The sequence below is a fragment of the Rhinatrema bivittatum genome, chromosome 6 (assembly GCF_901001135.1).
Source record: "Rhinatrema bivittatum chromosome 6, aRhiBiv1.1, whole genome shotgun sequence".
Lineage (NCBI taxonomy): Eukaryota > Metazoa > Chordata > Amphibia > Gymnophiona > Rhinatrematidae > Rhinatrema > Rhinatrema bivittatum.
Genome location: NC_042620.1, coordinates 105816543 through 105843942, shown reverse-complemented (window position 1 = coordinate 105843942; position 27400 = coordinate 105816543). Strand labels below are relative to the sequence as shown.

The following is a 27400-nucleotide window of genomic DNA, read 5'->3' as shown; positions in this document are numbered from 1 at the left end:
AATTTAAAATGATAACAGGAAACATTTTTTTTAAGAATAACTTCATTTGATCACAGAAATATGTTTTTTTGGTTTTCAGATTCCCAGAAAACCAGCACAGAGTATATCAAAAGAGCTAAAACTGTTTAAAGGAGCATTGAATACATACAAATGCCCCACGAGACTTCAAATATTCTTGATAGTATCATACAACCTTGGAGTCCTATTTTGTACATTTTAGATTTATGCTAACAAAAATAAAATGACCAGAGTTCTATGTCTTACAGCGGGACGGACATGTTCAAGCCGGCAGTTTACATGCTCTAATGGACAGTGCATCCCTCGCGAATACAGGTGTGACCGAGTTAATGACTGCACGGATGGAACGGATGAGAGGGGCTGCCGTAAGTCTTTTATATCTTAACACTAGATTTGGTTTCACCCTTGTTTCTTCAGTATTTTAATCAATTTGTAAGATTAAGGGGGCTCGCTGATAGACAGAAATGGCCACAATATGCTACTTGTTGTTAGACTTTCTTTGCAGATTTTTTCATGGATTAGAGCTGATACTCTGATACAATTCCATTATTGTAAGGACTTGCTTATCAAGTTCATAGTTCTTCAGAGTGCTGGCTTGTTTATTTTTCTTAGGTCTCAGCATTTATATGTTTTTTAAGATGAAATTAAGAAAAAAAATGTTTAAAAATTATTTTAAGAGATTTATCCTGAAGTACCTAAATATATTTAATGTTGAAAGCCATATTGCACCATTTTAAAACTAATCCTGTCATTTCTCTTTCTGTCTCATAGATAAGTAACTATAAGACTAATTTTAATTTTAATTATATGTTACTTAAAACTAGACTGCTATTGGGGAAAAAGGGAGTTTAGCTTTAAAAATTTGCCATCACTGGACCCAAAAAAAGACCTGAAGCAAAAACTGATTTTGGGAGCTGCCAGTTAAATGTCTTTCATTGTCAGAATAACAAAAAACAGCTGCTGCGCACCACAGGCAGAATGCAGGAAATCATCTAGCATGCGTAGAAAGCTTTCCTAGAAAGTTCAGAAAAATTCTGCATGCTGACATAAAATGAGTTATGTAACGCATGAGTGTGTTTGTTAAATCTGTTTGTCATCAGAGAATGAACAATACAGAATCAGCTACCCCCCATTTTCCTCTGGTCTACTCTTTGGTCACCAGTTTGCACATTTCTGAGTCTGTTCCCAAAAAATGGGCTTAAGTAATACATTCGTATGAACTCCCACCTTAATACATTTTTGGAAAATCTTTATGGAGAGTCATTGCATATCTCTGGGCTGACCCTATCTGCTGTTCATATGCTTGCTGTTTAAGAGTATTGCATGAAAAAATGGCATACACAGTGGTTAAATATAGAGGAGTTGATTTGTATAATATACTCTCTACCTAGCTTGATTGGAGCTAGGTAGAAATCAAATCCTCTTTTACCTTTCATCGCTCCAAATGACAGAAAATCTTCAGTGATGTCAACCTGCTGTTCATACCTCTGACTGTATATGTAAAACTGCACCCCCCCCCAAACCTCACTCCGAGTTAAAAGTGCCTGCGCTTACAGTGGTTATAAATAGTAAATCTAAATATTGCCTTCTACAGAGTCTGTTTGTTCATCTCTCTTTCTCTCTCAACCAGCATATACAATGCACAGCTAATGCAGGTACAACACACACAGAAAAGGTATAGTTATTTTTGGTGTTAAAACCTGTGTTGCTGTGCATTATTCTATTGCATTTGATATTTGGAGCTGCTCATTACCATTAATTCCACCCAAACTCCTCCCACGTGCATAACTAATGTGACATTTTCATTTTAGCACGCATTGTACTATTTAGTGAATGCATTAGGGCCTTAACGCAAAATGATAAATGACTCAGAAAGTGAGTTGTTTCCAGAACACATAAGTGGTGAAGTTATTAGTTAAATATTTAAAGCTATATATACATTTTTATATGATGGAAAATGTATTCAGAAGCTCTTATGTTTTTACATACCTAACTTATCCCTAGATTTATCAAAATGCTATAAATATACTGGAAATAGCACCTGCGATAAAGGGACATGGTTAGGATAATTTCACAAGGTGCAATAATGTATCACACCTGTGCTAAGTTTTGCACTGATTAGTATGAGAGAGAGACTGTATAGAGTCAGTCTGAAACTCTATATGTACCAGTGTAGAGGGGCACTTGAATCAGAGTGGGTTTTAGAAGGTGGGGTGGGATTTCGGTGGGGCTGGGGGTGTTGCAACAAAAACATTCTGAGGTATTCATAGTAATATTGACATCACTAAACATTTGTAGTCATTATAATGGATAAGAAGTATAACAAGAGGAGTTGATTTGTACAATGCTACTAGCAGAGGCAGCACTGTACAAATCGAATCCTAATTTAAATATTGCATGGAGCTCCCAGGAGAGGTGCCTGGATGCGCATTAGGAAAGGGGCACTGAACACTCAGCACCCACTTTCGGCGCATTTTTTTACATCGGCCCCTGTAAGTCCTTTGAAAATTGTCTTCTTTGTACAATGCTGCCCCTGCTAGCAGAGGCAGCATTGTACAAATCAACTCCTCTTGTTATACTTTTCATCCATTATAATGATTACAAATGTTTAGTGATGTCAATTTTACTATGAATACCTCAGAATGTTTTTGTTACAACACCCCCCAAACCCCACCCCACTTTCCGAAACCCACTCTGATTCAAAATGCCCCAACAGGGTTATTTACTAAAGGTTTTCTCCCATTCTGTAACTATGGGAAAAATGCTTAATAAATAGGGCCCTTAATAAGATAGGCACCTAGATCTTCCTAAATGAAAAATTTCCCCTATATTCTGGTGTCTATTTCACTGAAGAGGACAGTTTTTCAAAGGATTTACAGGGGCTGATGCAAAAAAAAAAGTGCCGAAGGTGGGTGCTGAGTGTTCAACGCCCGCTTTCCTAATGCACACCCAGGCACCTCTCCTGGGGGCACCATGCAATATTTAAATTAGGGGTCACACTGCCAAGGAGGCGCTAGGGTTGATTGCGCGACCCTAGCGCCTCCTTGACATCAGGCACCAAAGAGAGGTCTGCTGTCTGCGGGTTAAGAAAACGGAATTTATCGGCATCCGTTTTTCTGACGCACAGCCTCGGGTAAGGGAAAGGGACGCTGGTTAACTGAGTGTCCGTTTCTCTAACCTGACCGCTGGCACTCTTTTTGTTTTTTCTAATTTTCTTTTTTAAATCTTTTAAACTTTTTCATTCTTCCGATTTAATATCACCACGATATTATGTTGGAGGATGTACAGAAAAACAGTATTTTCTGCTTTTCTGTACAACTTTTTTGGGTGCTCAGAAATTAACGCCTGCTCTAGGCAGGCGTTAGTTTCTGAGTGTAAAAATGTGCAGATTGGATGCATATATTTTTTTTTTTTTTTTGCACGTGGGGTGACTAACTAATAGCCTCATCAACATGCATTTGCATGTGATGAGTTCTATTAGTTTCACGACACGTTGGACGCGCTAATCCCCTTATAGTATAAGAGGCTGTGGACGCGCGTCCAAAACACGTGTCCAGCTGTGGACTAAACAGTGCACTTGGCTAAGCGCACTATTTTGCATCGGCCCCTTTGGGAGTTCAGTGTCTGGGGACTTAAAAAGTGGGCATGATTGAGGGCAGGGACAGGTCAGCTGAAGGAATTTAGGAGTCTAGTGCTCATTTTCAGCACTGTCTAACATGGATGGCCAAATCTAGACTCTGCTAGAGCAACCCTAAATCTCATCATCCTGGTTTCTCTCTCTCTCTCTCTACCATCCGATGGTGAATATGTGGCACATGTCCAGGGCTTTTTTTTTTTTGGGGGGGGGGGGGGGAGAGTTCTCCAGCCTCCCCTTCTTCCTCAGGGTCCTATCTCTGTTCTACTGTGATACAACTTCTAGATTTCTTCAACTAAGTAGCCCCCATCCCCTATCCCCAAAAAAGTCACCCTCAAACCTGCCAATGATGAGCTAAGAGGAGTATAGAGGCTTTCCTCCTCCTTACATGGCATCCAGCATTGCTTTCACAATGGCAATGCAACATTGTTGTCAAAGCAATACTGGACTCCAAGTGGGAAGGATGAAAGTATTTATCCTTCTTCCTGCTTGGCATTGGCAAATTTGTGGGCATTTTATGGGAGCGTAGATAGCAGGATGGGGGATGGGAGTTAGAGTGAAGGGGTGGGGACCACTATCCAGAAGATAGACAATTGCCGCAGGGCTTTTAGGCCCTCCCTCCACAGCTTTGCATCACAGCAGTTGAGAAGGGGAATTCTGGAAGGGATCGTGGACCCCCTCATGCCACTTAGTAGAGAGGGGGGATCCCGGAACAATTGGTGGGGCCCCCCCCCCCCCCCACAACCTTGACATGCGATAGCAGGGAGGGAAGGCATAATGGCATGATGGAAGAATTTTCAGGGTAACCCACTTTTCAGGGTACACGATTTTCATGGTAAACCACTTTTGGAGCACATAAAATGAGAGAATGTCTGATGCCTGTTTGTGAGCTAAGCACCAGACTTTCATGGGTTCACAAACAAATAAAAATAGTCTAGCAGATGGTGTAATAGACCTGGCACAGGGGCAAAGAAATATTTATCAAGCTGGATTGGAGAAACTATATGAAAACATACTTTTCCCCTCTGTGAACCCCTTCTGTCTGCCCTCTTGCTTCTTTGCTGTGTTAATAGATAATGAGAGCTATGCATAGTTTTGCATCTCATTTCTCAAGAGTGCAGAATTTGTGTTGACCCTATTGCAAGCTAGTTTAGAAACATTAATGGCGCTTTTGTTGGAAGAGCGTGGAACATGTGGTAAAGCTTTTGATAATATTTTTGATAATATTAACACACTTTAATACAACGGCTCCATAATCTTAAATTAGTAAGAACCTCTCTCTACTGTCAGTTAATGTCATGTCTGGGCCTAGTACCTACCAATAAATTCCACATCCAGAGGGGTTTGTTGCTTAATTATGACAGCACTGAGAACGGAGCCTGTTCCCAGTTTATCTTAAACAAGACAATGTCACAGTTACGTTTGGTGGTCTGTGGCTCCTCCTACGAACTGCAGCCCTTACCTTCATGGCTGAACTGGCCACACTCACTCCTGGAGCGGCAGGATGCTGCCGACACCTTCTCTGACATGGCCGCAGGGCGCCATGCCCCACTGGTGTGGCAGGATGCCAACGGCTCCCCTAGCACGCATGGGGTAATGCTCAGTGATTTAAAGGGCCCGCAGCAGAAAAATTCCCGTGAAGCCATTAGATGATGTCACCAGCCTCTCACTATAAGAAGACAGCCCAGACACTTACCCAAAGCCTTAGCAACTGTGGTCCAATTATGTTCAGTAGTGCATGTTGCTTCCCATCTTCGTTGCCAAGCTTGCTCCAGTCCTTGTTGCCCAGCCTGCTCCAGTCCTCATTGCCCAGCCTGCACCGGTCCTTGTTGTCCTGTCTGCTCCAGTCCTCATTGCCCAGCTTTTTCCAGTCTGTCTGCCTGATTTGCTCCTTCCTTACCTGCTGTTTAAGCCGTATCCATTCCTTTTCCTCGGATGGATATCTGGTTTTGACCCTTGCCTGGACTCTGGATACGCCTGATCATTGCCAGCCTCGACCCTTGCCTGGACTCATGGTACACCTGATCCCTGCATGTCTGCAACCCTAGCCTGACCTTGGACCACCTCTCCAGTCATCTGCAGAGACCCTTGCCTAGATCCTACTGGCCCTGGCACTCAAGTACTCAACCCGAGGGGACTGTGGTCTGGTAAAGGTGAAGCTCCTGACTGGTGTCTGCTTCGCCTGGTTCTGCCTGCTGACAATGAGGACCTGCAGGTCTCCTCCCTACAGGAAGAGCCAATCTCACCTCAGCCCAAGGGTCCACAGATACAACAGTCACTTTATCATCCCTTTCATCTTCTCCAAGAACTTTTCTTAAAAAGAAACAAAATAATCTAGTAGTGTTACTTCAAGGGAAACAGAGAAATATAGAAGTCAGTATTCAAAAGCCATTTAGATGGATAACTCACAAGTTATCCGTCTAAATGGCAAATGTGGCATTGTGAGGATGGCTGCGCACACTAACTCCGGTGTTTGTTTCTTCTTGCAACTTAATTTTTATTAACATTAACAGCAAATGACATAACAGTAGACTTGCATACCTTTGCAGTGAACTCACAATACCTTCCAAGTTAGATCATAGATATTTACAGAAGCTGCCTTCACCTGGAGACTTAAGTGCCTCCTGATCCCAGCTGGGCTCACACTCTTATCCTGCCCCAGCTTATTCTGCCCTCAGGACTCTCCTTGCCCAGCAGGATGCTGCCCACAGAGCTCTCTCCTTCTGTAGGATTTAAGGTGGACCAGGCTCAATGCTTGGTCCCACACAGATAAAAAGGGTGAAAATAGGGTCACTTCATCACAGGCCATCACAGGCATATTCAGTCATTTATCTGGCTAAATTATAGCTGGATAAGTAGTTATCCATCTGTAATTTAGCTGGATAAAAAAGGGGCATTTCAGGGGCATTCTGGGGCGAGGTTGAGTTATCCAGCTAACCTAGCTGGATATCAGCTATATCAGGCTAGGTTAGCTGGATAACTTCAGACCAGCTTCTGAGCAAGTCTAAAGTTACCCGTCCTTGTATGATTGGATAACGTGCTACTTAACCAGATATCTTTAAAGTAGCACTGTTAATAAAGAAAAACAACAAATAAATAAATGGGTCAGTAAGCCATCTCTTCTCTCCTCCCCCCAAATCCTTAAAATGTTTCCAAGAGCTCTCCATTCCAGAGTTTTCAAAATTCCAAAATAATCCCCCTCCCTTCCCTCCTTCCCACCCATCCATCCACAAGGATTTAAAAACATCCCTTCCCCCAACTCTCTTGATCCCCCTGATATCTTACATTTGATTGCCAGGAACAAGAGACCTTGTGCCCTTCTCCCAGCACCTTTGCACTGCTCTAAGAGACTGGCAGTGTTCACTTAAAGCGCCTGACCTGCAGTCTCCATAAGTGTGTCCTCTTCTGGAGGGGTCTGCACCACTTGTCTCCCAAGTCCATTGGTTCTGGCTTGTCATCAGGGCTGCTCAATATGTCCACCTTCATCTCCTCTGTCTCTTCATCTGGTTCTAATAGAGCCTCTTCCTACCCTGCCCCTCCTTTAGACAAGCTCTCACCATGCCCTAGCACCAAGAGTCAAGCTGTGGCTGAGGAAACCCAGGAATTGATCAGCTGGGCAGAAAAGCATCTGGCACTGTTAGTGGCCTCTCACATAAGAACATAAGAAAATGCCATACTGGGTCAGACCAAGGGTCCATCAAGCCCAGCATCCTGTTTCCAACAGTTGCCAATCCAGGCCATAAGAACCTGGCAAGTACCCAAAAACTAAGTCTATTCCATGTAACCATTGCTAATGGCAGTGGCTATTCTCTAAGTGAACTTAATAGCAGGTAATGGACTTCTCCTCCAAGAACTTATCCAATCCTTTTTTAAACACAGCTATACTAACTGCACGAACCACATCCTCTGGCAACAAATTCCAGAGTTTAATTGTGCGTTGAGTAAAAAAGAACTTTCTCCGATTAGTTTTAAATGTGCCCCATGCTAACTTCATGGAGTGTCCCCTAGTCTTTCTACTATCCGAAAGAGTAAATAACCGATTCACATCTACCCGTTCTAGACCTCTCATGATTTTAAACACCTCTATCATATCCCCCCTCAGTCGTCTCTTCTCCAAGCTGAAAAGTCCTAACCTCTTTAGTCTTTCCTCATAGGGGAGTTGTTCCATTCCCCTTATCATTTTGGTAGCCCTTCTCTGTACCTTCTCCATCACAATTATATCTTTTTTGAGATGCGGCGACCAGAATTGTACACAGTATTCAAGGTGCGGTCTCACCATGGAGCGATACAGAGGCATTATGACATTTTCCGTTTTATTCATCATTCCTTTTCTAATAATTCCCAACATTCTGTTTGCTTTTTTGACTGCCGCAGCACACTGAACCGACGATTTCAATGTGTTATCCACTATGACACCTAGATCTCTTTCTTGGGTTGTAGCACCTAATATGGAACCCAACATCGTGTAATTATAGCATGGGTTATTTTTCCCTATATGCATCACCTTGCACTTATCTACATTAAATTTCATCTGCCATTTGGATGCCCAATTTTCCAGTCTCACAAGGTCTTCCTGCAATTTATCACAATCTGCTTGTGATTTAACTACTCTGAACAATTTTGTGTCATCTGCAAATTTGATTATCTCACTCGTCGTATTTCTTTCCAGATCATTTATAAATATATTGAACAGTAAGGGTCCCAATACAGATCCCTGAGGCACTCCACTGTCCACTCCCTTCCACTGAGAAAATTGCCCATTTAATCCTACTCTCTGTTTCCTGTCTTTTAGCCAGTTTGCAATCCACGAAAGGACATCGCCCCCTATCCCATGACTTTTTACTTTTCCTAGAAGCCTCTCATGAGGAACTTTGTCAAACGCCTTCTGAAAATCCAAGTATACTATATCTACCGGTTCACCTTTATCCACATGTTTATTAACTCCTTCAAAAAAGTGAAGCAGATTTGTGAGGCAAGACTTGCCCTGGGTAAAGCCATGCTGACTTTGTTCCATTAAAGCCATGCTGACTTTGTTCCATTAAACCATGTACAAGCAAATTTTCTCAATCGACAACACCTGGAACCCGGGAAATGGGAACTATCGGAGGAAGCAATACACCTCATCAGTCACAGATGGGGCAGGCCACACATGGATCTGCTGGCGACTTACCAAAATGCCAAGACCCCGCAGTTCTTCAGTCGAAGAAGAGAACGAGGAGCAGAAGGGGTTGATGCTTTAGTTCTGCCTTGGCCGAGGGACATTCTTCTGTATGTGTTTCTGCTGTGGCCGCTGGGCAAAGTTTTGCGGCATATGGAAATCTATTCAGGTGACGTGATTGTAGTAGAACTGGAGTGGCCAAGGCGACCTTGGTTTGCAGACTTGATCAACCTAGCGGAGGCTGGCCCATTGAGGCTCACTCATTTGCCAAAGCTTCTGCATCAAGGTTCCATATTTTCAGATCAGGTGGCTTGCTCTTGTCAAGTGGCTTAGCTTTTGAAAGGAAGCGATTAAGGAATAAGGATTATTCTGAGGGGGTCATTGCTACTCTTTTGCAGGCTAGAAAGACTTCCACCTCCTTGACGTATGTGGGAATTTTTGAGGCCTGGTGTGCAAAGCAAGGGGTGGATCCTATGCGGGCCTCCGAGACACACATTCTTTCTTTTCTGCAAGTGAGATTAGTAAAGGGTTTATCCTTTAACTCCCTCAGAGCTCAGGTGGCAGCTTTGGGTTGCCTTCAAGGAAAGGTATAGGAGGCGACTCTAACTGTTTGTTTGTTTGTTTATGTATGTAAAGGCTTTTATATACTGCACATCGTATCGGTCTACATGGAACAGGGTGATTAAATAATATAGGATAACATTTACTAGGAATGATTGGTAACATAAGAAATTAAGATATGGTACATAACTAAATTAAGATATGGTACATAACTATAAACATTAATAAATAAAACATGAATTATATCAGGATTTTCAATTGAGGAATAGGACAAGTTAACATGTGAAGAACTCAGAAAGGTTTACAAAGTACGAGGGTTGAGGTACATGGAATTAAATGGAACAGTGTGATTAACTATGCATTCAGATGTGGTGCGTTTTCTCCAGGGGGCGAAACATTTGGGTCCACTGGTTCAGAAGCTGTGTCCCTCCTGGAGCCTTAACGTAGTCCTTAAAAGCATGTGTGCAGCACCATTTGAACCTCTGAAAATTGCTTCTATGAAAGATATCACTTTGAAGGTGGTTTTCTTGGTGGCAGTTTGTTCTCCTTGGCAGATCTTGGAATTTCAGGCCTAGTCATGTAGAGAGCCTTTTTGAGAATTTCTAGAGATTTGGAGGTCTCCTTAAGACTGGTTCCTTCATTTCTGCCGAAGATGATATCGTCATTCTACTTAAATCAGTCAGTGGAGCTCCTGTCCTTCCCAAGTTTGGATGTTACGACGCCTCATGCGAAGGAGTTAAGAACATAAGAAATTGCCATGCTGGGTCAGACCAAGGGTTCATCAAGCCCAGCATCCTGTTTCCAACAGAGGCCAAAACTAGGCCACAAGAACCTGGCAATTACCCAAACACTAAGAAGATCCCATGCTACTGGTAAAATTGATTAAGAGCCATTAATGGGCTTCTCCTCCAAGAACTTATCCAAACCTTTTTTGAACCCAGCTACACTAACTGCACTAACCACATCCTCTGGCAACACATTCCAGAGCTTTATTGTGCGTTGAGTGAAAAAGAATTTTCTCCGATTAGTCTTAAATGTGCTACTTGCTAACTTCATGGAATGCCCCCTAGTCCTTCTATTATTCGAAAGTGAAAATAACCGAGTCACATCTACTCGTTCAAGACCTCTCATGATCTTAAAGACCTCTATCATATCCCCCCTCAGCCGTCTCTTCTCCAAGCTGAACAGCCCTAACCTCTTCAGCCTTTCCTAATAGGGAAGCTGTTCCATCCCCTTTATCATTTTGGTTGCCCTTCTCTGTTTCTTCTCCATCGCAACTATATCTTTTTTGAGATGCGGCGACCAGAATTGTACACAGTATTCAAGGAGTGGTCTCACCATGGAGCGATATAGAGGCATTATGACATTTTCCGTTCTATTAACCATTCCCTTCCTAATAATTCCTAACATTCTATTTGCTTTTTTGACTGCTGCAGCACACTGAGCTGACGATTTTAAAGTATTATCCACTATGATGCCTAGATCTTTTTCCTGGGTGGTAGCTCCTAATATGGAACCTAACATCGTGTAACTACAGCAATGGTTATTTTTCCCTATATGCAACCCCTTGCACTTGTCCACATTAAATTTCATTTGCCATTTGGATGCCCAATCTTCAAGTCTTGCAAGGTCCTCCTGCAATGTATCACAGTCTGCTTGTGATTTAACTACTTTGAATAATTTTGTATCATCTGCAAATTTGATAACCTCACTCGTCGTATTCCTTTCCAGATCATTTATATATATATATTGAAAAGCACCGGTCCTAAAAAAGATGAAACCAGCCACTCACATAGCAGACACAATCCCCTCAAAAACCCTCCTCGCCATACCTACCACCATTGCTAAACCCTTGGTAAACATAATCAATTGCTCACTCACCGCCGGCAAAGTCCCAGATCCCCTTAAACTTGCCGAGGTCAAACCCCTCCTCAAAAAACCCACCCTTGACCCCTCAGACCCAGGAAACTACAGGCCGATCTCCAACCTACCTTTCATCTCTAAGGTCCTCGAGAAGGTAGTTAACACTCAACTCACTAACTTCCTCGAGGACCACAATATCCTCCACCCCTCACAATTTGGATTCCGAAAAGGCTGTAATACCGAAAATCTCCTTCTAGCAATTTCTGACACCATCCTCATAGGTATGGACCAAGGGAAATCATACCTCCTTGCCATACTTGATTTATCTGCAGCCTTTGATACCGTCAACCACAAATCCTCCTCTCCCGGCTTGCAGAAATCGGCATCTCTGGCACGGCATTATCCTGGTTCTCCTCGTATCTCACACACAGAGAATACGTCGTACAAATTGAGAAGTGTAAATCCTCACACATTCCACTGACATAAGGTGTCCCCCAAGGATCGTCCCTATCCTCCACCCTTTTCAATATCTATCTCCTCCCCCTGTGCCATCTTCTCTCTGACCTAGGTCTGAATTTTTTCCTGTACGCTGACGATGTACAAATCCTCATCCCCATACAAACATCACTCAAGGCTTCCCTACAATATTGGGAATCCTGCCTTTCCATCATTAACTCCCTATTAGCAGACCTCCACCTTGCACTCAATGCAGCAAAAACTGAAATCCTCGTCATCTCCAATCAACCCGAGTACACATCTCTCCCCACTGTTTCCGTCCCCACTCTAACCCACCCAACCTTATCCTCTGTAAGAGACCTCGGAATCCTTCTAGACCAACACCTCAACTTCAAACCACACATTAAGTCCCTACTAAAAGGAGGCTTTTACAAACTCCACATACTCAAAAAACTGAAGCCACTTCTCCATGCCCAAGATTTCCGATTAGTCCTGCAGACGACCATCCTTTCCAAACTGGACTATTGCAACGCCCTTCTGTTAGGCCTCCCTTCTTCCACCATCAAACCTCTACAAATATTACAGAATGCCATGGCAAGAATAACAGCCAATACCCGCAAGACTGAACACATAACCCCCATTCTAAAGGACTTGCACTGGCTACCAATCCCCTTCCGTATTCAATATAAAACCCTCACCATCCTGCACAGTGCACTGCACAAAAATACCACAGCATGGCTCAAGGACATGCCTCGCTTCTGAACCTCAAACCGCCCCACTAGAACTACCCTCGCAGCACCCTGCACACCCCACCCCTCAGAACCGCACACCTTACCAATACCAGAGAAAGAGCTTTCACTATCGCCGGCCCCACACTTTGGAACTCTCTCCCTCCCCACCTACGACTTGAGCCCTCCTTACACACTTTCAAAAAAGGCATCAAGACATGGCTCTTCAGGCAAGCCTACCCAGACATCAATCAAACATAGTCCATCCTCCCCCTCACATCCACTTCTCTCACTCCTTCCCCTCTCCCCTTTCTGCCCTTGAGGTGCTTCCTCTTCCCCCCCCCCCCCCCCCACCGTACTCTGCCTGCCATGGACACGTACCAAGGAAATTATGTAAACAAATATTTAGCCTTTTGCATGTTGAGGGTACTTTTAGCTTGGTCATCTTCTATGAGATGGTTCAATTGTATAGTTCTAACTGCAAGAACAAGGTATAATTTGTAGGAGGAAAAACTAAGTATTTTGTAAAAAGTGAGGGCTGGAATGTAAATCAAAGAGCTAACCACTAGGATAGGGGTGACCAACTCTGGTCCTTGAGAGTCATGAACAGGCCAGGTTTTCAGGAAATCCACAATAATATAGATTTGCATGCACATGCTCTAGGAGTTTACAGATGAAGAATTGTATGCACCTAAAAAGGCAACTAGCCAAATGACTGACAGCTATCAAATGGTTTTCAACCTACTGAGGAAATCAGACTGGATTCCCAAGAAGAATATACATTTTGTGGTGTACTTGGGTCTCAAAACTTCCATGTTAGGTGTTTCAAAATGAAGTTATCAGATTTGTAAATACAACTTTTTCTTTTTCAGAATATCCTGTCTGTGGACAGCTGTCTTGTACAAATGGAGCCTGCTTTAACACGAGCCAACGTTGTGATGGCACAGTAAACTGCAGGGATGCTTCTGATGAGGCTAATTGCAGTAAGTCCTGTAGAGAATTGAGATAACATGGTTAAAGCATTTTTAACGCACACTCTGTTCAGAATTCTGTAGGTATTTCTGTTTTATTAGTATGGGGCTGGATATTCAAAGCACATTTAGTGCTACATAGCCAGATAATTTATCTGGCAAAGTAGCAGCTGCTGAATATCCAGTTATGTTCTGTGGCTGCCATCTAGCCGGATAAGTCACTTATGGGCGGGCAGTGGGTGGATCAGGGCAGCACTCTTTAGCCAGATAAGATATCCCGGTAAATTAGATGTAAGATGGGTATGACTTATACGCCTAAGTAGAAATTTCTACAGGGATATTTAGCAGCATAGTTTGCTGCTGAATATCCCTTTTAAGTTAGGTGGATATGCATATCCAGCTAACTTAGAAAACTGGATAATTTCTGAATATCTAACCCATAGTTTAATAATACTTTTTTATGTACAATTTTATAAATATTTTTTAACTTCTTTTGTCTTGCTCTTGTTTTAGCTCAGAAATGTGGCAGTGCCCAGTTTCATTGTGCCAATGGAGAATGTATTTCTCGAGACTTCATCTGTGACCATGATGATGACTGTGGAGATGGGAGTGATGAAGACAACTGCAGTACTGTGATTTTATTGATTCTAATTAGTAGTTCTCTTCGCAGTTGTAATAATTTTATTATCATAAAATAACAGCAGGATGGGAGACAACAAACATCAAGAAGTGCAAAATTCTAGTGAATCTTACTAATGTTAGGGTGTCAGCAAGCCAGTTCAGGACTGTTGGGATTGTTTGTTTTTTAGTTATTGTCTCATAATTTTATTATCTCCATACATGGCAACTCTTATTTTTCACAAGCTTAACCTGCTAAGATGGAGAGGTGACCAACTGGCACTTTTAAAGGTGGAGCAGAAAAGTCATAACACAAATAGTGTAGAAGGAATCTTGCAGGGTGGTGAAATAACTTAGTCTATATGAAATCATGTTTTTAGATACTCAGTTTCATGAATTATCATTTCTTTTACTAGTAATTCATTGTGTATTAAGATGTGCAGTGGAGTTAAATGAGGTGTCCTCTAATGTATGGACAGTAGAGAGGTATGCAATTTGACAGGTAGTCCCATATTTTGCAAAAAAATTACCTTCAGTTTCTTGCCAACATTCAGAAAATTAAACCTAGTCCATTGCATTTAATGGGGTTTTATTATTTCTCACAGGACAAGCAGGATGGTAGTCCTCACAAATGGGTGACATCATCAGGATGGAGCCCTGTACGGAAAACTTTTCTGTCAAAGTTTCAACAAGCTTTGACTGACACTGGCACACTGGGTGCACTGAGCATGCCCAGCCTGCAATTATCCCTGTGAGCCACAGGTGTCTCCCTCAGTCTTCTTTTTTCCGCTCTGTGAGGATTTTTTAACTAATTACCTCATGGAAACACTTAACTTTTCACTTCAAAAAACACTTTTCCCTGCACAGGTCTCCCTCCGCGTACGTTTTTACGACGCTCGGTGAGTACTAATTCTTATTTTTCGGTCGGTTCCTGTCACTATCTTAAGGCTGTTAACTGACTGAAGCCTTCCCTTCCCCCATTTTTCAGTTAGCTTTAAACAGCTTGCGAGTATCTCTGTGACACTCTGCTTGCTTATGCTAGTGGGGTAGGGATTTTTTCCTTAACTTTAGGACCTCTGTAGCTTCAAGTCCTTCGTTCCCTGGTACCCTCACGCAGTCGATACCCTATCGCTACACCGGTACCCTCCTAAACCGCCCTGGGCTTTTATATGTCATCAGCGCCCCTCCCCCCACGGTGCCCTGATGCCTTTATCCATGTTTTTTGCTTTTCAGTGCTACCAGGCTTTTTCCTCCTACGCACTGTTTTTTTCCTTGGGCTTCCTCGGTGCCGTCCCTACCCGGATGCATGCCATTGACGCACACGCTGTTAGTCACTGCCATGCATACTCGGGTCGCCGCCACCGCTGCCCGAGACACTTTTTAACGATCCCAGGGTCACTTCATCGATGCCACTCCCCCTTTTGGGGATGCCATCGATGCCCCATCCTTCCCACCGATGTCCAGCCCTTTTCCATCGGTGGGCATCGGTGCCACATCGATTCGTCGGTGGGCATCGATGCCGGATGGTCCCCATCGGTGGACATCGGTGCCGGATGGTCCCCATCGGTGGACATCGGTGCCGGATGGTCCCCATCGGTGGACATCGGTGCCGGATGGTCCCCATCGATGGACATCGGTGCCGGATGGCTTGTCCGTCGATGGCATTGGTGCCGGATGGCCGTCCGTCGATGGCATCGGTGCCAGGTCCTTTTGCATCGATGGACACCGATGCCCAGGTGTTTCATCCATGGGCATCTATGTTAGAATGCATCCATCGAGGGCAGTCGATGCCAGGCTGCTCCCATCGGTGAAATTCGATGCCCAGGTGGGTCCCATCAATGGGTATCCATGCCGGCTCGATTCCGCGGATGGGCGTCGATGCCACTGCCAGCCTTATGGCTGGCATCGATGCCCATGTCGATTCCAGGACTGGCGTTGATGCCGGGATGGAATTCATCGACTGGGAGATCCATGCCATCGATTCCATACGTGCCCATATCGATGCCACCGACACACATGTCTGGGGCACCGATACCATGTACACTTAGAAATCTGAGTCTGTCCAAATCGATACCGTCAACGTCTGTGGCCCTATAGTTGATGCCCGTGGCCATGCCACAAAAGGCATAAATGCCCGCCTCCATGCATCGATGCCCTCGACACCTCCGTTTTCCTTCGGTGTCCTTGACGCCCTATCGATTCGACTTCGACTCAGTCGATGCCGGTATCTTTTTCAATAACGGCAATGTTTTTCGATTATTCGATTCCACATCGTTTCAAAGATACCTATACCAGTGCTGTCAGTGCCCGTCACTCATCATTTTCCTGGCCAGTCATCGACGATTTCATACCCATTTTGATGATATCCTCGAAGCCCCTTAGGTTGCCTTCAATATCGTCAATACCGACATAGCACCGCCACATAATACCCTCGCCTCCTCACATTGCTCCACGCTTTGGGTTCTTTTTTAAGCCCCGTATTAGCTTAAGACACTCCATTGTGTCAGGAGCAGAGCAGGCGTGCGGACAGTTCATCATCGATCGCCTTCCAGGACGACGAGGGCTTCCATCTCGGCGCTGGGGAAAGACCGGGCCGAGCACCGTGGCACCCATCATCGCCGACATCGTGATCGTCCGCCGCTGACGCCATCCAGCACGTCGGTGCCATCCTTCTCCAGGCTGGACAACGCTCGGGCAGAGCAACATCACCACTGCCATCAGCACTGTTCCTACAGTTTTGGCAGTCCTTGGTGATCCAGAACTTCCGGATCCAGGTCCGACGGCTTCTGCATTGGCGTCACGACACATCGAGCCGCTGCGACGAGGGAAGGGAACATGAGTTCCGTTAGGGCTCCCCTGTTCCTGGCGTGCCCCACCGTCAAGTGGTGTGGGACTGTGGCCATCTGTTACACTTAGCAGTCTAAGCGCCAATCACGCCTGGCCTGTCTCCTCTGTACCTGTGCCACCATACCGGGTTTCAGTGTGAGATGGACGTTTACGTCCCCGGCCTTACCCTCGAGGACTCCAGAGACCGACTGAGTCAACAGTCTTCACCGGCTCGTCTTGCGGCGATCCACGTCTGATGGTAAGTACCCGCTTCGGCGGCATTCCCATAGAGTTGTGTTCTCCCATTCGGACCGTGGTTCGAAAAGTTCTGGGTCATGTGCCTTAGGAGCTGTATTAGTGTCACATATCGCTATGTTAGCTATGTTAGCCACAATACCAGGAGAACCCCTCTATCTTCTTGGGATTGCAGCAGGGCTTCTTCTCTTGTCAGTAACAAGTCCCTGTGCCGACCAATGCTCTGACTCTTGGTTCCCTCCCAACCAAAGTTCCAGCTGCATTGGCTGATCTGCTAAACATGAGATTCAGCAACCATTGCCCCATGTACAAGTCCACCTTGAAGCCTGGCCACAGGTCTCAGTGTCTCCTTGTACAGCATACAGAAATGCGGGTACCACTTACCGCTCACACTCCTGCGGGAGCCTACATGATATCCTCCATTGGGACACCTCCTGGTCTCCCATCTGGTCAGATATCAGAGCGGCCACCCCACCTTGTACCAAAGTCCCGGTACACTCCCCCAGGCGCTACGAAGTGCAGAGGGGAGAAGGGAGGGGGGTTGGGGAGTTTTAATTGCACTATTTTTTCTTTTAACAGAAAATAGTTACTCTCCGCACATCCTGGACCTAAGAAACTCCAACTTTCTTTAGAAGTCACAGGTACAATGGTATCTTTGGTTACCATCACTCCATATTGCAGTAAGTACATTATTTTAATGTTTCTATGTGCTTTATGATGAGTCAACATTACAACCCCAAGCTCTGCCGTTGGCACCAGCTTCGGTAAGTGAACTGTCTCTTGCATCATGGTGAATGCTGTTTTCTCTGCGGAGTGTAACATCATTCACTTTCCTTGCATAGACTACTGCTAACCACTTTCAGTACATGCAATGAGCTCTCACTTTTTTCATGACTCACTATACATTTACTAACTGGGATTACTGTCACTGCCATAAATCCCTTCTGTAACACTTCTGGACACCACAGTCTTAAGACCCTCTTGTCCAGCATGCGCACAGACATTCTGATACATTCGTATATGTCCCTGTGCATATTTTCCATAACCTCAGCCCTTCACCTTTTCATGGTTGGGCTATGGGGTTTCTTCCCACTATGCATTTTTCTCATAATTCAAATCTGCTATGGGTTATATTCAGTGACATTCTATACTCAATGGACCTAAGTGGTTTCATTGCTTTCGTCCCTGATTCTTATCCCAGTTCGAACTAGGACCTAGTCTCCTTCGACTCATGCTCGCAATTCCTTAGGGTTATAAAGTTTCTCCTGAAAGCTTTCAACCCATTATGCGTCTATTGCACTCCAGCATAGTTTCTCATAAACGTCCTGGACGTTGCACCCATGAGTTATGCCCTTATGCCTTCCAATACTGCTTTTGCAACAATTCTTTGTGCATACAGACAGACAGCATAGGGACAATGTGCTTTCCAACTCATAAGCACGCATTACCTCTTAGCTGCTCTGCTAGACAGCTGCGCAGCTCTACCTTGGCCCTTGTTCACTTCATGCCTCCTTGGGCCACATATCTAAGAGATTTAATGAACGCTCTATCAGACCTTCTCCACGTAGGTTCTATCCTCTCGAATGGTCTCAATTACATGTGTACAGGGAAAATCTTTTCACGCTGAGTTAATTAAACTTTCCTCTGCGTCTGCATCATTCCATACGATGCACAGGTTCTGCTCCCTACACATGTTTCCTATGCGTTCCCTTAGATGCCTTTTCTTCCATCAAAGGCCTCTTCAATATATCTCTTCTGCTGCCTCTCGTAGCCAGCATTTTTTCTAATGTTGAACTGGGATGGGGTTCAGTATTCTTTTCCCCACTCCCTGACTGAGATCAGTATGCTTTCCCATACTTCTCAATCCATCATATCAGTAACCTTTTATTCTCTCACCAGTCAGTCCCAAATCATAGACTTACTGATGTTCTTAGGTTCTGGTAGCGTCACAAAACCTTCTAAACATAAATCTTGCCGTTTAATATGGCAGGCTTTACCTCCTGACGCTAAAAAAAAAAAAAAAAGAGAGGTATTACTCCTTTTACTTTTCCACCATTTTTTCTTACTCCCTCGGATTCTGTTCTCCAGACATCCTCCACATAGTTACACCTTTCTCTCAGTAGGTGTATCGTTTTGGGAGTTGGGTTCCCGTTTACGGTAAACCTCTCTGAGTCGGCTTACCATGGATTATCCACTGATCAAGCCGCCTCTATTTCTCTAATCACGGAATGAACATATATATTTTCCTTATAAGTCTCATACATTCTACGTTTGAGCCTTTCCATTCCTCTCTTCCACAGTTTGGCAAGGGAACTTCTTTCCCTCTTAATGTCATTCCTGCCAGCAGGGTCCGTGAGTTATGCACTCTTTCCATACTCACCTGACTCGTTCCTCCGTCACTGAGTGGTTCTATGCATTCATCTTTCTATCCTTTTCAGGTAGATGTTGCATCTCTCTTTACTCAGGAAATACTCTGCCAATTATTCCTAGCCTCTCTCTCTCGCCCTAGGGAGAGAGTGGGTTTTCTACATTCCTGGACAGTAATGCTGCGCTTACATTCTATCTACATTGCACTGCATTCCATGTGAATTCCACTTGACTCTTTCCTCCATGCAAGACTCAAGCTGCGACTTCCAGTGGCCACACAGATCTAATCCTTCTGACTAAGTGGTCTGTATTTCCTTTGCTACCAACAAGCAGACACTTCACTACAACACTGTGGGTATCCACATACTGTTGTTTCCGTCCTAGCCTTAACAGCTTCCCTTTGGTTACTGCTGCTTGTACTTTTTTATCAGGCTGCAGCCTGGAGTCCTCTCCATACCTTTGCAGCCTATTATTGCTTACATTGACTAGCCGGCATGCTCCATGTTTGGCCAGTCCGACTACTCTTACCTTTTTCAATTCACTACCCAACATCCTTCCACGAACCCATTATGGTGTTGCGGATGCCCTCCGTTCCCATTTCCACCTCCGTCATTACGCTTTCACGTGTCTGCGGTGTATCTGGTGCATTCTCGGGCATCCTCAGCTCGGTACTCACCCATTTGTGAGGACTACCATCCTGCTTGTCCTGTGAGAAAGCAAATGTTGCTTACCTGGTGTAACAGGTGTTCTCACAGGACAGCAGGATGTTAGTCCTCACGAAACCCGCCCGCCACCCCGCGGAGTTGGGTCTCTATACTTTTATTTTAGTTTCGCTTGCGCTTTTTAGCTATAAGACGAGACTGAGGGAGACACCTGTGGCTCACAGGGATAATTGCAGGCTGGGCATGCTCAGTGCACCCAGTGTGCCAGTGTCAGTCAAAGCTTGTTGAAACTTTGACAGAAAAGTTTTCCGTACAGGGCTCCATCCTGATGATGTCACCCATTTGTGAGGACTAACATCCTGCTGTCCTGTGAGAATACCTGTTACACCAGGTAAGGAACATTTGCTATGTGCTTTTTCATCACATGTTCCCTAAATTTCCCTCAAAATATTGTTAGAGAGGGCCTCTCCTCATTTTTGGAACAGTTTTCTTCTGACCTTGAGAATGTGGAGAGGGCTACTCTGTTGGTAACTTTTACTAAAGAAAGTGATAAGCAATAGATACTACGACTCCTTTTTCATTTAAAAAATGTTTCCTTTGTGGGTCAGACTATTTCTGTGTTTTCAGATATAGTGAAAGAAACTCAGGCCAGGAGGAGAATTCTTTTTCTAAAAACCCAATGGTTTTGGCTTTAGGTGCTCTATAGGTATTATAATTTCTTAGCATCCAGGCAGATTAATCCAGAACAAGTGGGGTTATGCACTCCTACCACCAGAGGGAGACTGTGCAAGCTGACATCACAGTATATATACACCCCTTCAGTGACCTCAGCCTGTATTCTCCATGTCTAGCAGATGGGTGGAAGTGCATTTCCCCACAGGGGATTACTACAATTTTACAAAGGAGAATTAAGGAAGAAAATTACCGCCTCGCTCTCCTGCGGTGATACCAAAAGGTCCCTCCCCCAGTTGAGATTTCCTGAGGTGATTTCCGTGGTCCCTCAGAGGTGTGCCTTGGCCCAGTAGTGTTGTGTTTGTGGCATAGTGGACCCTTGGTCGCAATGGAGATGACTCCGCCCACGGGGAGGGGCCCCGTGGGGAACCACTGCAATAGGCTGAACTCAGCAGACACTGTATGGATAGAGGCTTTATTATACTGCCATAGATAGATGGTGAAAGCAGGAAAGTAAAGCACTGATCCAAGAAGTGCCAGTACGTTCAACAGGCTCAGAAGTGAAGTCTCACCCAGATGTTCACAATAGGCGGAAGCCCGCAGTGCGGGTGACGTCACAGCTGGTGGGTGAAGTTGGAGCACCGGATCGTAGAGGTACTCACAGGAATAAATGGCGTCTTCCTGATGGTGGAAAGTTGGGACCTAAGGTCCGTGGTGCAGGATATAATGGGTGTTAGGCCCTCGAGGAGCGAGTACCCGATGGTCTGATATCCTGAAATGTAGAAGAGAGAGAAAGACACCCGAGGAGCGGTTGTCTTGGTTAGAGAGGACTCCGAAGGGTAGTTGGAAGCGAGAGACCCCCGAGGAGCGGGCATCTAGAGCTTCTACAGGAGCGAGGCCCTTGGAGTGAAAGCAGCTTCTAAGCGGCAGCTTAGAGCAGTCAGAGTAGCTAAAACCGAAGTCCTTGCTAATTCAAGGTGGTAGCGGAGGCGGAGGCTAGATAAACCCAGAGGTACTGACGTCATGCGGTCGGGCCGCCCCCGAGGTTCCCGCCATGACGTGTATTTGAGCATAGGAGATGTGCGTGCTCGCACCCTAGGAGGCCATGGGAGTGAGCATGGCGGATGGGGTCGCCCATGCTGGTTTGGAACCGCCGAGACTCTTGGCACTCAGCACCGGAGGCAGCCATCTTTCCCAAAGAGAGTGAAAGAGGAGAAAAAGAGGTAAGGCAGAGTGGTCGCAGCCATCTGCGACCGACGGACGCAACAGTACCCCCCTTCAAAGGGCCCCCTCCAAGACCTCTTCCAGGTGGTCTGGCCTTGCATGGGTGCGCTAGGTAGAATTGCTGTATCTTCTCCTTGTCTGTAATATTGGCCAGTGGTTCCCAGGAGTTTTCCTAAGGGCCATAGCTCTACCATGAGATGAGATACTCCCATGTCTTGCCTCTTTTACGTACATCAAGGATGTCGTCTACTGCATATTCAGTGTCATCTTCTGTATCCAGGCTGGTAGGCTCTGGGTCTTTCCTGGAGAACTCTGAGAGTATCACTGGCTTTAGTAGAGATACATGAAATGCATTGTGTATCTTCATTGATGGAGGCAGTTTGAGACTATATGTTAGATTTCCTAATCGCTGAAGTATGGCGAAAGGTTCCACAAAGTGAGGTGCAAATCTTGCAGAAGGAAGCTTAAGTCTAAGGTACTTGGTGCTTAACCAAACCTTGTCTCCAGGTTTAAACTGGGGTGCCTTTTGATGATGAGCATCATAAGTTCTCTTTGCCTTTTGTCCTGCTCTGAGAAGAAGCTCCTTCATCTGTCTCCAAAGTTGGGTTCATTCTGCTGCAGTAGCCTGGGCAGCAGGAGAGGCTACTGACAGTGGAATTGGCAGCGGAGGTAATGGTTGTCTTCCATAGACAAGCTGGAAAGGGGAAGACCCCATTGAAGAAGCAGGATGTGAAATGATGGCAAATTCTGGCCAAGGCAGTAATTCAGCCCAGTCATTCTGTCTGGAGTTGGCATACAATTGCAGAAATTGTTTCAGCATCCTATTCATCCTCTCAATCTGACCATTAGACTGAGGATGGTAGGCAGAGGTTAAGTCCAAAGTGATGTCAAAGTTTTGACATAATGCTCTCCAAAACTTTGCAGTAAATTGCACTCCCCTGTCGGATAGGATATGTTTAAGCATCCCATGAAGACGGAAGATGTGTTTAATGAAGAGTTTTGCTAACTCAGTAGCAGAGGGTAATCCTGGTAATGCTACAAAGTGTGCCATTTTAGAGAAATGGTCGACCATAACCCATATGGTGTTATTGCCGTTAGATGATGGCAGGTCCACTACGAAATCGATAGCGATATGGGTCCATGGTACATCCGGTGATGGTAGAGGCTGTAACAGGCCCCAAGGACACCTGGGTGGTGGTTTTTGCTTGGCACAGGACAGCGCGGGAACCCACGTATGCTTGTACATCCTTCTTCATGGTTGGCCACCAGTAATATCTTTGCAACATAGCTAGACTGCGACTCTGTCCTGGATGGCCTGCCAGATGGGAATCATGTGCCCATTTCAACAGTTTTTTTCTTAAACTTCTGGCCACCACCATCTTCCCAGCAGGTACCGTGTAGGTGGCTGCGAGTACCACTCTTTCGGGATTGATAATATGACGGGGTTCATCCGGCACATCCTGAGGTGAGAAGGATCATGATAGGGCAACAGCCCGAGTGTTCTTCTCTCCCGGACGGTACTTCAGAAGGAAGTCGAATCTGCCTGCCAGATATTAGTGATGTTATGATTTGTTATGTACTGCAAAAGGTTAAAGTTACCAATAAAAATTTAAATTAAAAAAAAACAAAACAGAGACCATCTTGCTTGACGGTGGTTGAGTCGTTGAGCATGTCGAAAATACTCTAGATTCTTGTGATCGGTATATACTTCTATTTGGTGTTGTGCGCCTTCTAGCCAGGGACGCCACTCTTCAAAAGCCAGCTTGATTGCGGGAAGCTCCTTGCCTCCTATCCCATAATTTCTCTCAGTGGGCGAGAGTTGCCTAGAAAAGAAGGAGCAAGGATGGAGCACATTGGACTCGCTGTACTGACTCAGAACTGCCCCCACACCTACATCGGATACGTCGACCTCCACAATAAAAGGACAGTGTGGGTCAGGGTGGCGGAGACATGGCTTCTTTTGAAAAGCCTCTTTGAGCGTCAAGAAGGCTGAGATGGCTTCTGGAGACCAATTGGCAGGGTTGGCTCCCTTCTTGGTCATAGCAGATGGTCATAGCAGTTAGTAGTTTTTAATAAAGGATCGGTAGTAATTGGTGAATCCCAAGAAGCGACATAGTTCCTTCAGGCCTGTGGGTTGAGGTCAATCGCGGATACTCTCAAGTTTCTTGGGGTCCATTTGAGAACCATTCTTAGAAACAATGTAAACCCAGGAAGGGTACAGCTTCTTTGTGAAATTCTCACTTCTCAAGCTTTGCGTAAAGGTGGTTCTCACGCAGGCGTCTTAGGACTTTCTTAACATCCTCCTGATGACTTTGCAGATCTTGAGAAAAGATCAGTATATCAACGAGATATTCTGCTACACATTGATACGGTAAGTCCTGTAAGATGTCGTTCATCATATTTTGAAAGACTGCGGGTGCGTTACTTAAATCGAAGGGCATGACGAGGTATTCAAAGTGTCTATCACGGGTGTTAAAAGCAGTCTTCCATTCATCTCCTTCTCGAATACGCACCAAGTTGTAAGCTCCTTTTAGGTCTAATTTGGAGAATATTTTGTCCCCTTGGAGCCTATCAAACAGTTCAGATATTAAGGGCAAGGGGGTACCTGTCCTTCATGGTAATCTCATTCAGACCCTTGTAGTCGATGCAGGTGCGTAAGGTGCCATCCTTTTTCCCCACGAAAAAGAAGCCTGCACCAGCAGGTGATTTGGAAGGTCTGATAAATCCCTTTTGTAGATTTTCTTGTATGTAGGTCGACATAGCTTTAGTCTCAGCTACTGAAAGAGGGTAAACTCTTCCTTTCGGAGGTTCTGAATTTTGGCTTCAGATTTATGGCACAATCGAACTCTCTGTATGGCAGAAGAACATCAGCAGCTTGCTTTGAGAAAACATCCTGGAAGGAGAGTATTGTGGAGGTAAGCCAGGTAATGATGGTGTAGTAGGCATGCAGATGAGCGGTGAAACTTCGGCAAAACACCGACCATGACAGTCTGGTCCCCACCAGGACAGTTCCAAGGTAGCCCAATTAAATTGTGGTATATGGTCTTGATGCCACGGCAGCTCCAATACCACCAGATGCATGGCCTTTTCCAACACTAGAAAAGTAATTGATTCTGAGTGTAGAGCTGCAGTGCGCAGGCCGATGGCCTGGGTGGTCAATGAAACTTCTCCAGGAAGTGGTTCTCCATGGATGATGACAATAGCAGAGGCTTAGCTATTGGTGTGGTAGGAATCCGTAGATGTTCAACCAAGCGCTTCAGAATGAAATTACCTCCGGCAGCGGAGTCAATGAGAGCGAGAGTCTGAAATTCGAGACCTCCGCAAAGCAGAGATACGAGTAATGATAATGGAGGAGTAGAAGAGGTGAGGCCCAGGAGAAGTCATCCTGCAGATCCCAGGCCCGTCAGTTTCCTGGACAAATGGGACAGGTTTGGACTGCATGACCCGATTGGCCACAGTACATGCACAACCCCATGCACTTGCGATAACGTCTCTCCTTAGAGGTCAAATGGCTTCGGCCTAGTTGCATAGGCTCTTCTTCCTCTAGGGGTGCAGACGGTAAGCTGGAAGCAATAGGCACAGGTTTAGGACAGTTAGCCCCCACTGTAGACTTTCGTGGACTCTTAGCTTCCTGAGTACGATCATGGTCATTTCTCCCTGCTAGATCCATCAGGGACTCAAGGGTATCGGGCAAGTCACGAGCCACTAATTTGTCCTGAACGCAGAGTTGAGACCCTCCATGAATATGGCACGTAAGCATCCAATGTCCCAATGTAGTTCGGATGCTAGAGTCTTAAATTCAGTAGCAAATTCTGTAAGTGGCTTGTTACCTTGCTGAAGGTTGAGCAAGGCGGATCCAGCGATGGTCTGGTGAGCCAGGTCATCAAACACAGACTTAAAAAGTTTTAGAAATCCTGGTAGATCATTCAGGATAGGATCTTCACATTCCTATAGTAGTGAAGCCCAGGCCAGGGCTCGTCCTTCTAGGAACGACAGGATGTAGGTGGTCTTTGAAGCTTCAGTGGGAAAGAGGGTAGGCTGTAATGAAAAATGCATGCTGCATTGATTAACAAACCCTCTGCACATCTCCGCTTCACCCGTAAAGCGGGTAGGTGTGGATAAAGGTACAGTGGTCTTAAGGGTTACCACTGGTGACAGCAATTCCTTCACAGGAGTTGCTGAAGGATTCAGTTGAGCATGTAACTGGCTGAAGCAGTAGCTAGGCTCTCCAAAGACTTTTGTTGTTCCGTGATCTGCTGGGCTAGGCCAGGGATGGCCTGCAGGGCTGCGAGCTGAGCAGAGTCCATGGAGTTAGCAATCTCTTGTGTTTGTGGCATTGTGGACCCTTGGTTGCCATGGAGATGACTCTGCCCACGGGGAGGGGCCCCGTGGGGAACCACTGCGATAGGTTGAACTCAGATAGCAGACACTGTATGGATAGAGGCTTTATTATACTGCCGTAGATAGATGGTGAAAGCAGGAAGGTAAGGCACTGATCCAAGAAGTGCCAGTACATTCAACAGGCTGAGAAGTGAAGTCTCACCCAGATGTTCACAATAGGCAGAAGCCCGCAGTGCGGGTGACGTCGTGGCTGGTGGGTGGAGTTGAAGCACGGGATCGTAGAGGTACTCACAGGAATAATGGTGTCTTCTTGATGGTGGAAAGTTGGGACCGAAGGTCCGTGGTGCAGGATATAATGGCTGTTAGGCCCTCGAGGAGCGAGTACCCGATGGTCCAATATCCTGAAATGTAGAAGAGAGAGAGAAAGACCCCCGAGGAGCGGTTGTCTTGGTTAGAGAGGACCCCGAAGGGTAGTTGGAAGCGAGAGACCCCCGAGGAGCGGGTATCTAGAGCTTCTACAGGAGCGAGGCCCTTGGAGTGAAAGCAGCTTCTATGCAGCAGCTTAGAGCGGTCAGAGTAGCTAAAACCGAAGTCCTTGCTAACAAGGTGGTGCGGAGGCTAGATATACCCGGAGGTACTGACGTCATGTGGTCGGGCCGCCCCTGAGGTTCCCGCCATGACATGTATTTGAGCGTAGGAGATGCGCGCGTTTGCGCCCTAGGAGGCCACGGGAATGAGCATGGCGGATGGGGACACCCATGCTGGTTTGGAACCGCCGAGACTCTTGGCACTCTGCACTGGAGGCAGCCATCTTTCCCAAAGAGAGTGAAAGAGGAGAAAAAAAAGGTAAGGCAGAGCGGTCGCAGCCGTCTGCGACCGGGTGCAACAGGTAGCTGGTTTTCCGGCGTGGGCTTATATGCTTGAGCAGCTGAAAAGCAGCTAATGCTGGAAGCCGAGTGTGGCAGTGACGGCAAATGCTCTCTGCCTCTGCAGCTGAAGACCACCTCTATGCTCAGCCAGGTAAGGCTGAGCTCTGGTAAGTTTAA

At 45.5% G+C, this 27400-nt stretch overlaps 1 protein-coding gene across 3 annotated transcripts in view; it reads left to right on the top strand.

Moving 5' to 3' along the window:
- LRP2 (LDL receptor related protein 2) overlaps positions 1 to 27400 on the top strand; it is a 769913-nt gene that overhangs the window by 98092 nt on the left and 644421 nt on the right. For all 3 annotated transcript variants that reach the window (XR_003857363.1, XM_029605680.1, XM_029605679.1), the window contains exons 4-6: positions 267 to 383; positions 13291 to 13401; positions 13903 to 14016. Coding sequence is in view for 2 of the 3 variants with exons in the window: in XM_029605680.1 (XP_029461540.1) it covers positions 267 to 383; positions 13291 to 13401; positions 13903 to 14016 (342 nt within the window). In the remaining variant the exon portion in view is untranslated. The remainder of the gene's footprint in view (positions 1 to 266; positions 384 to 13290; positions 13402 to 13902; positions 14017 to 27400) is intronic.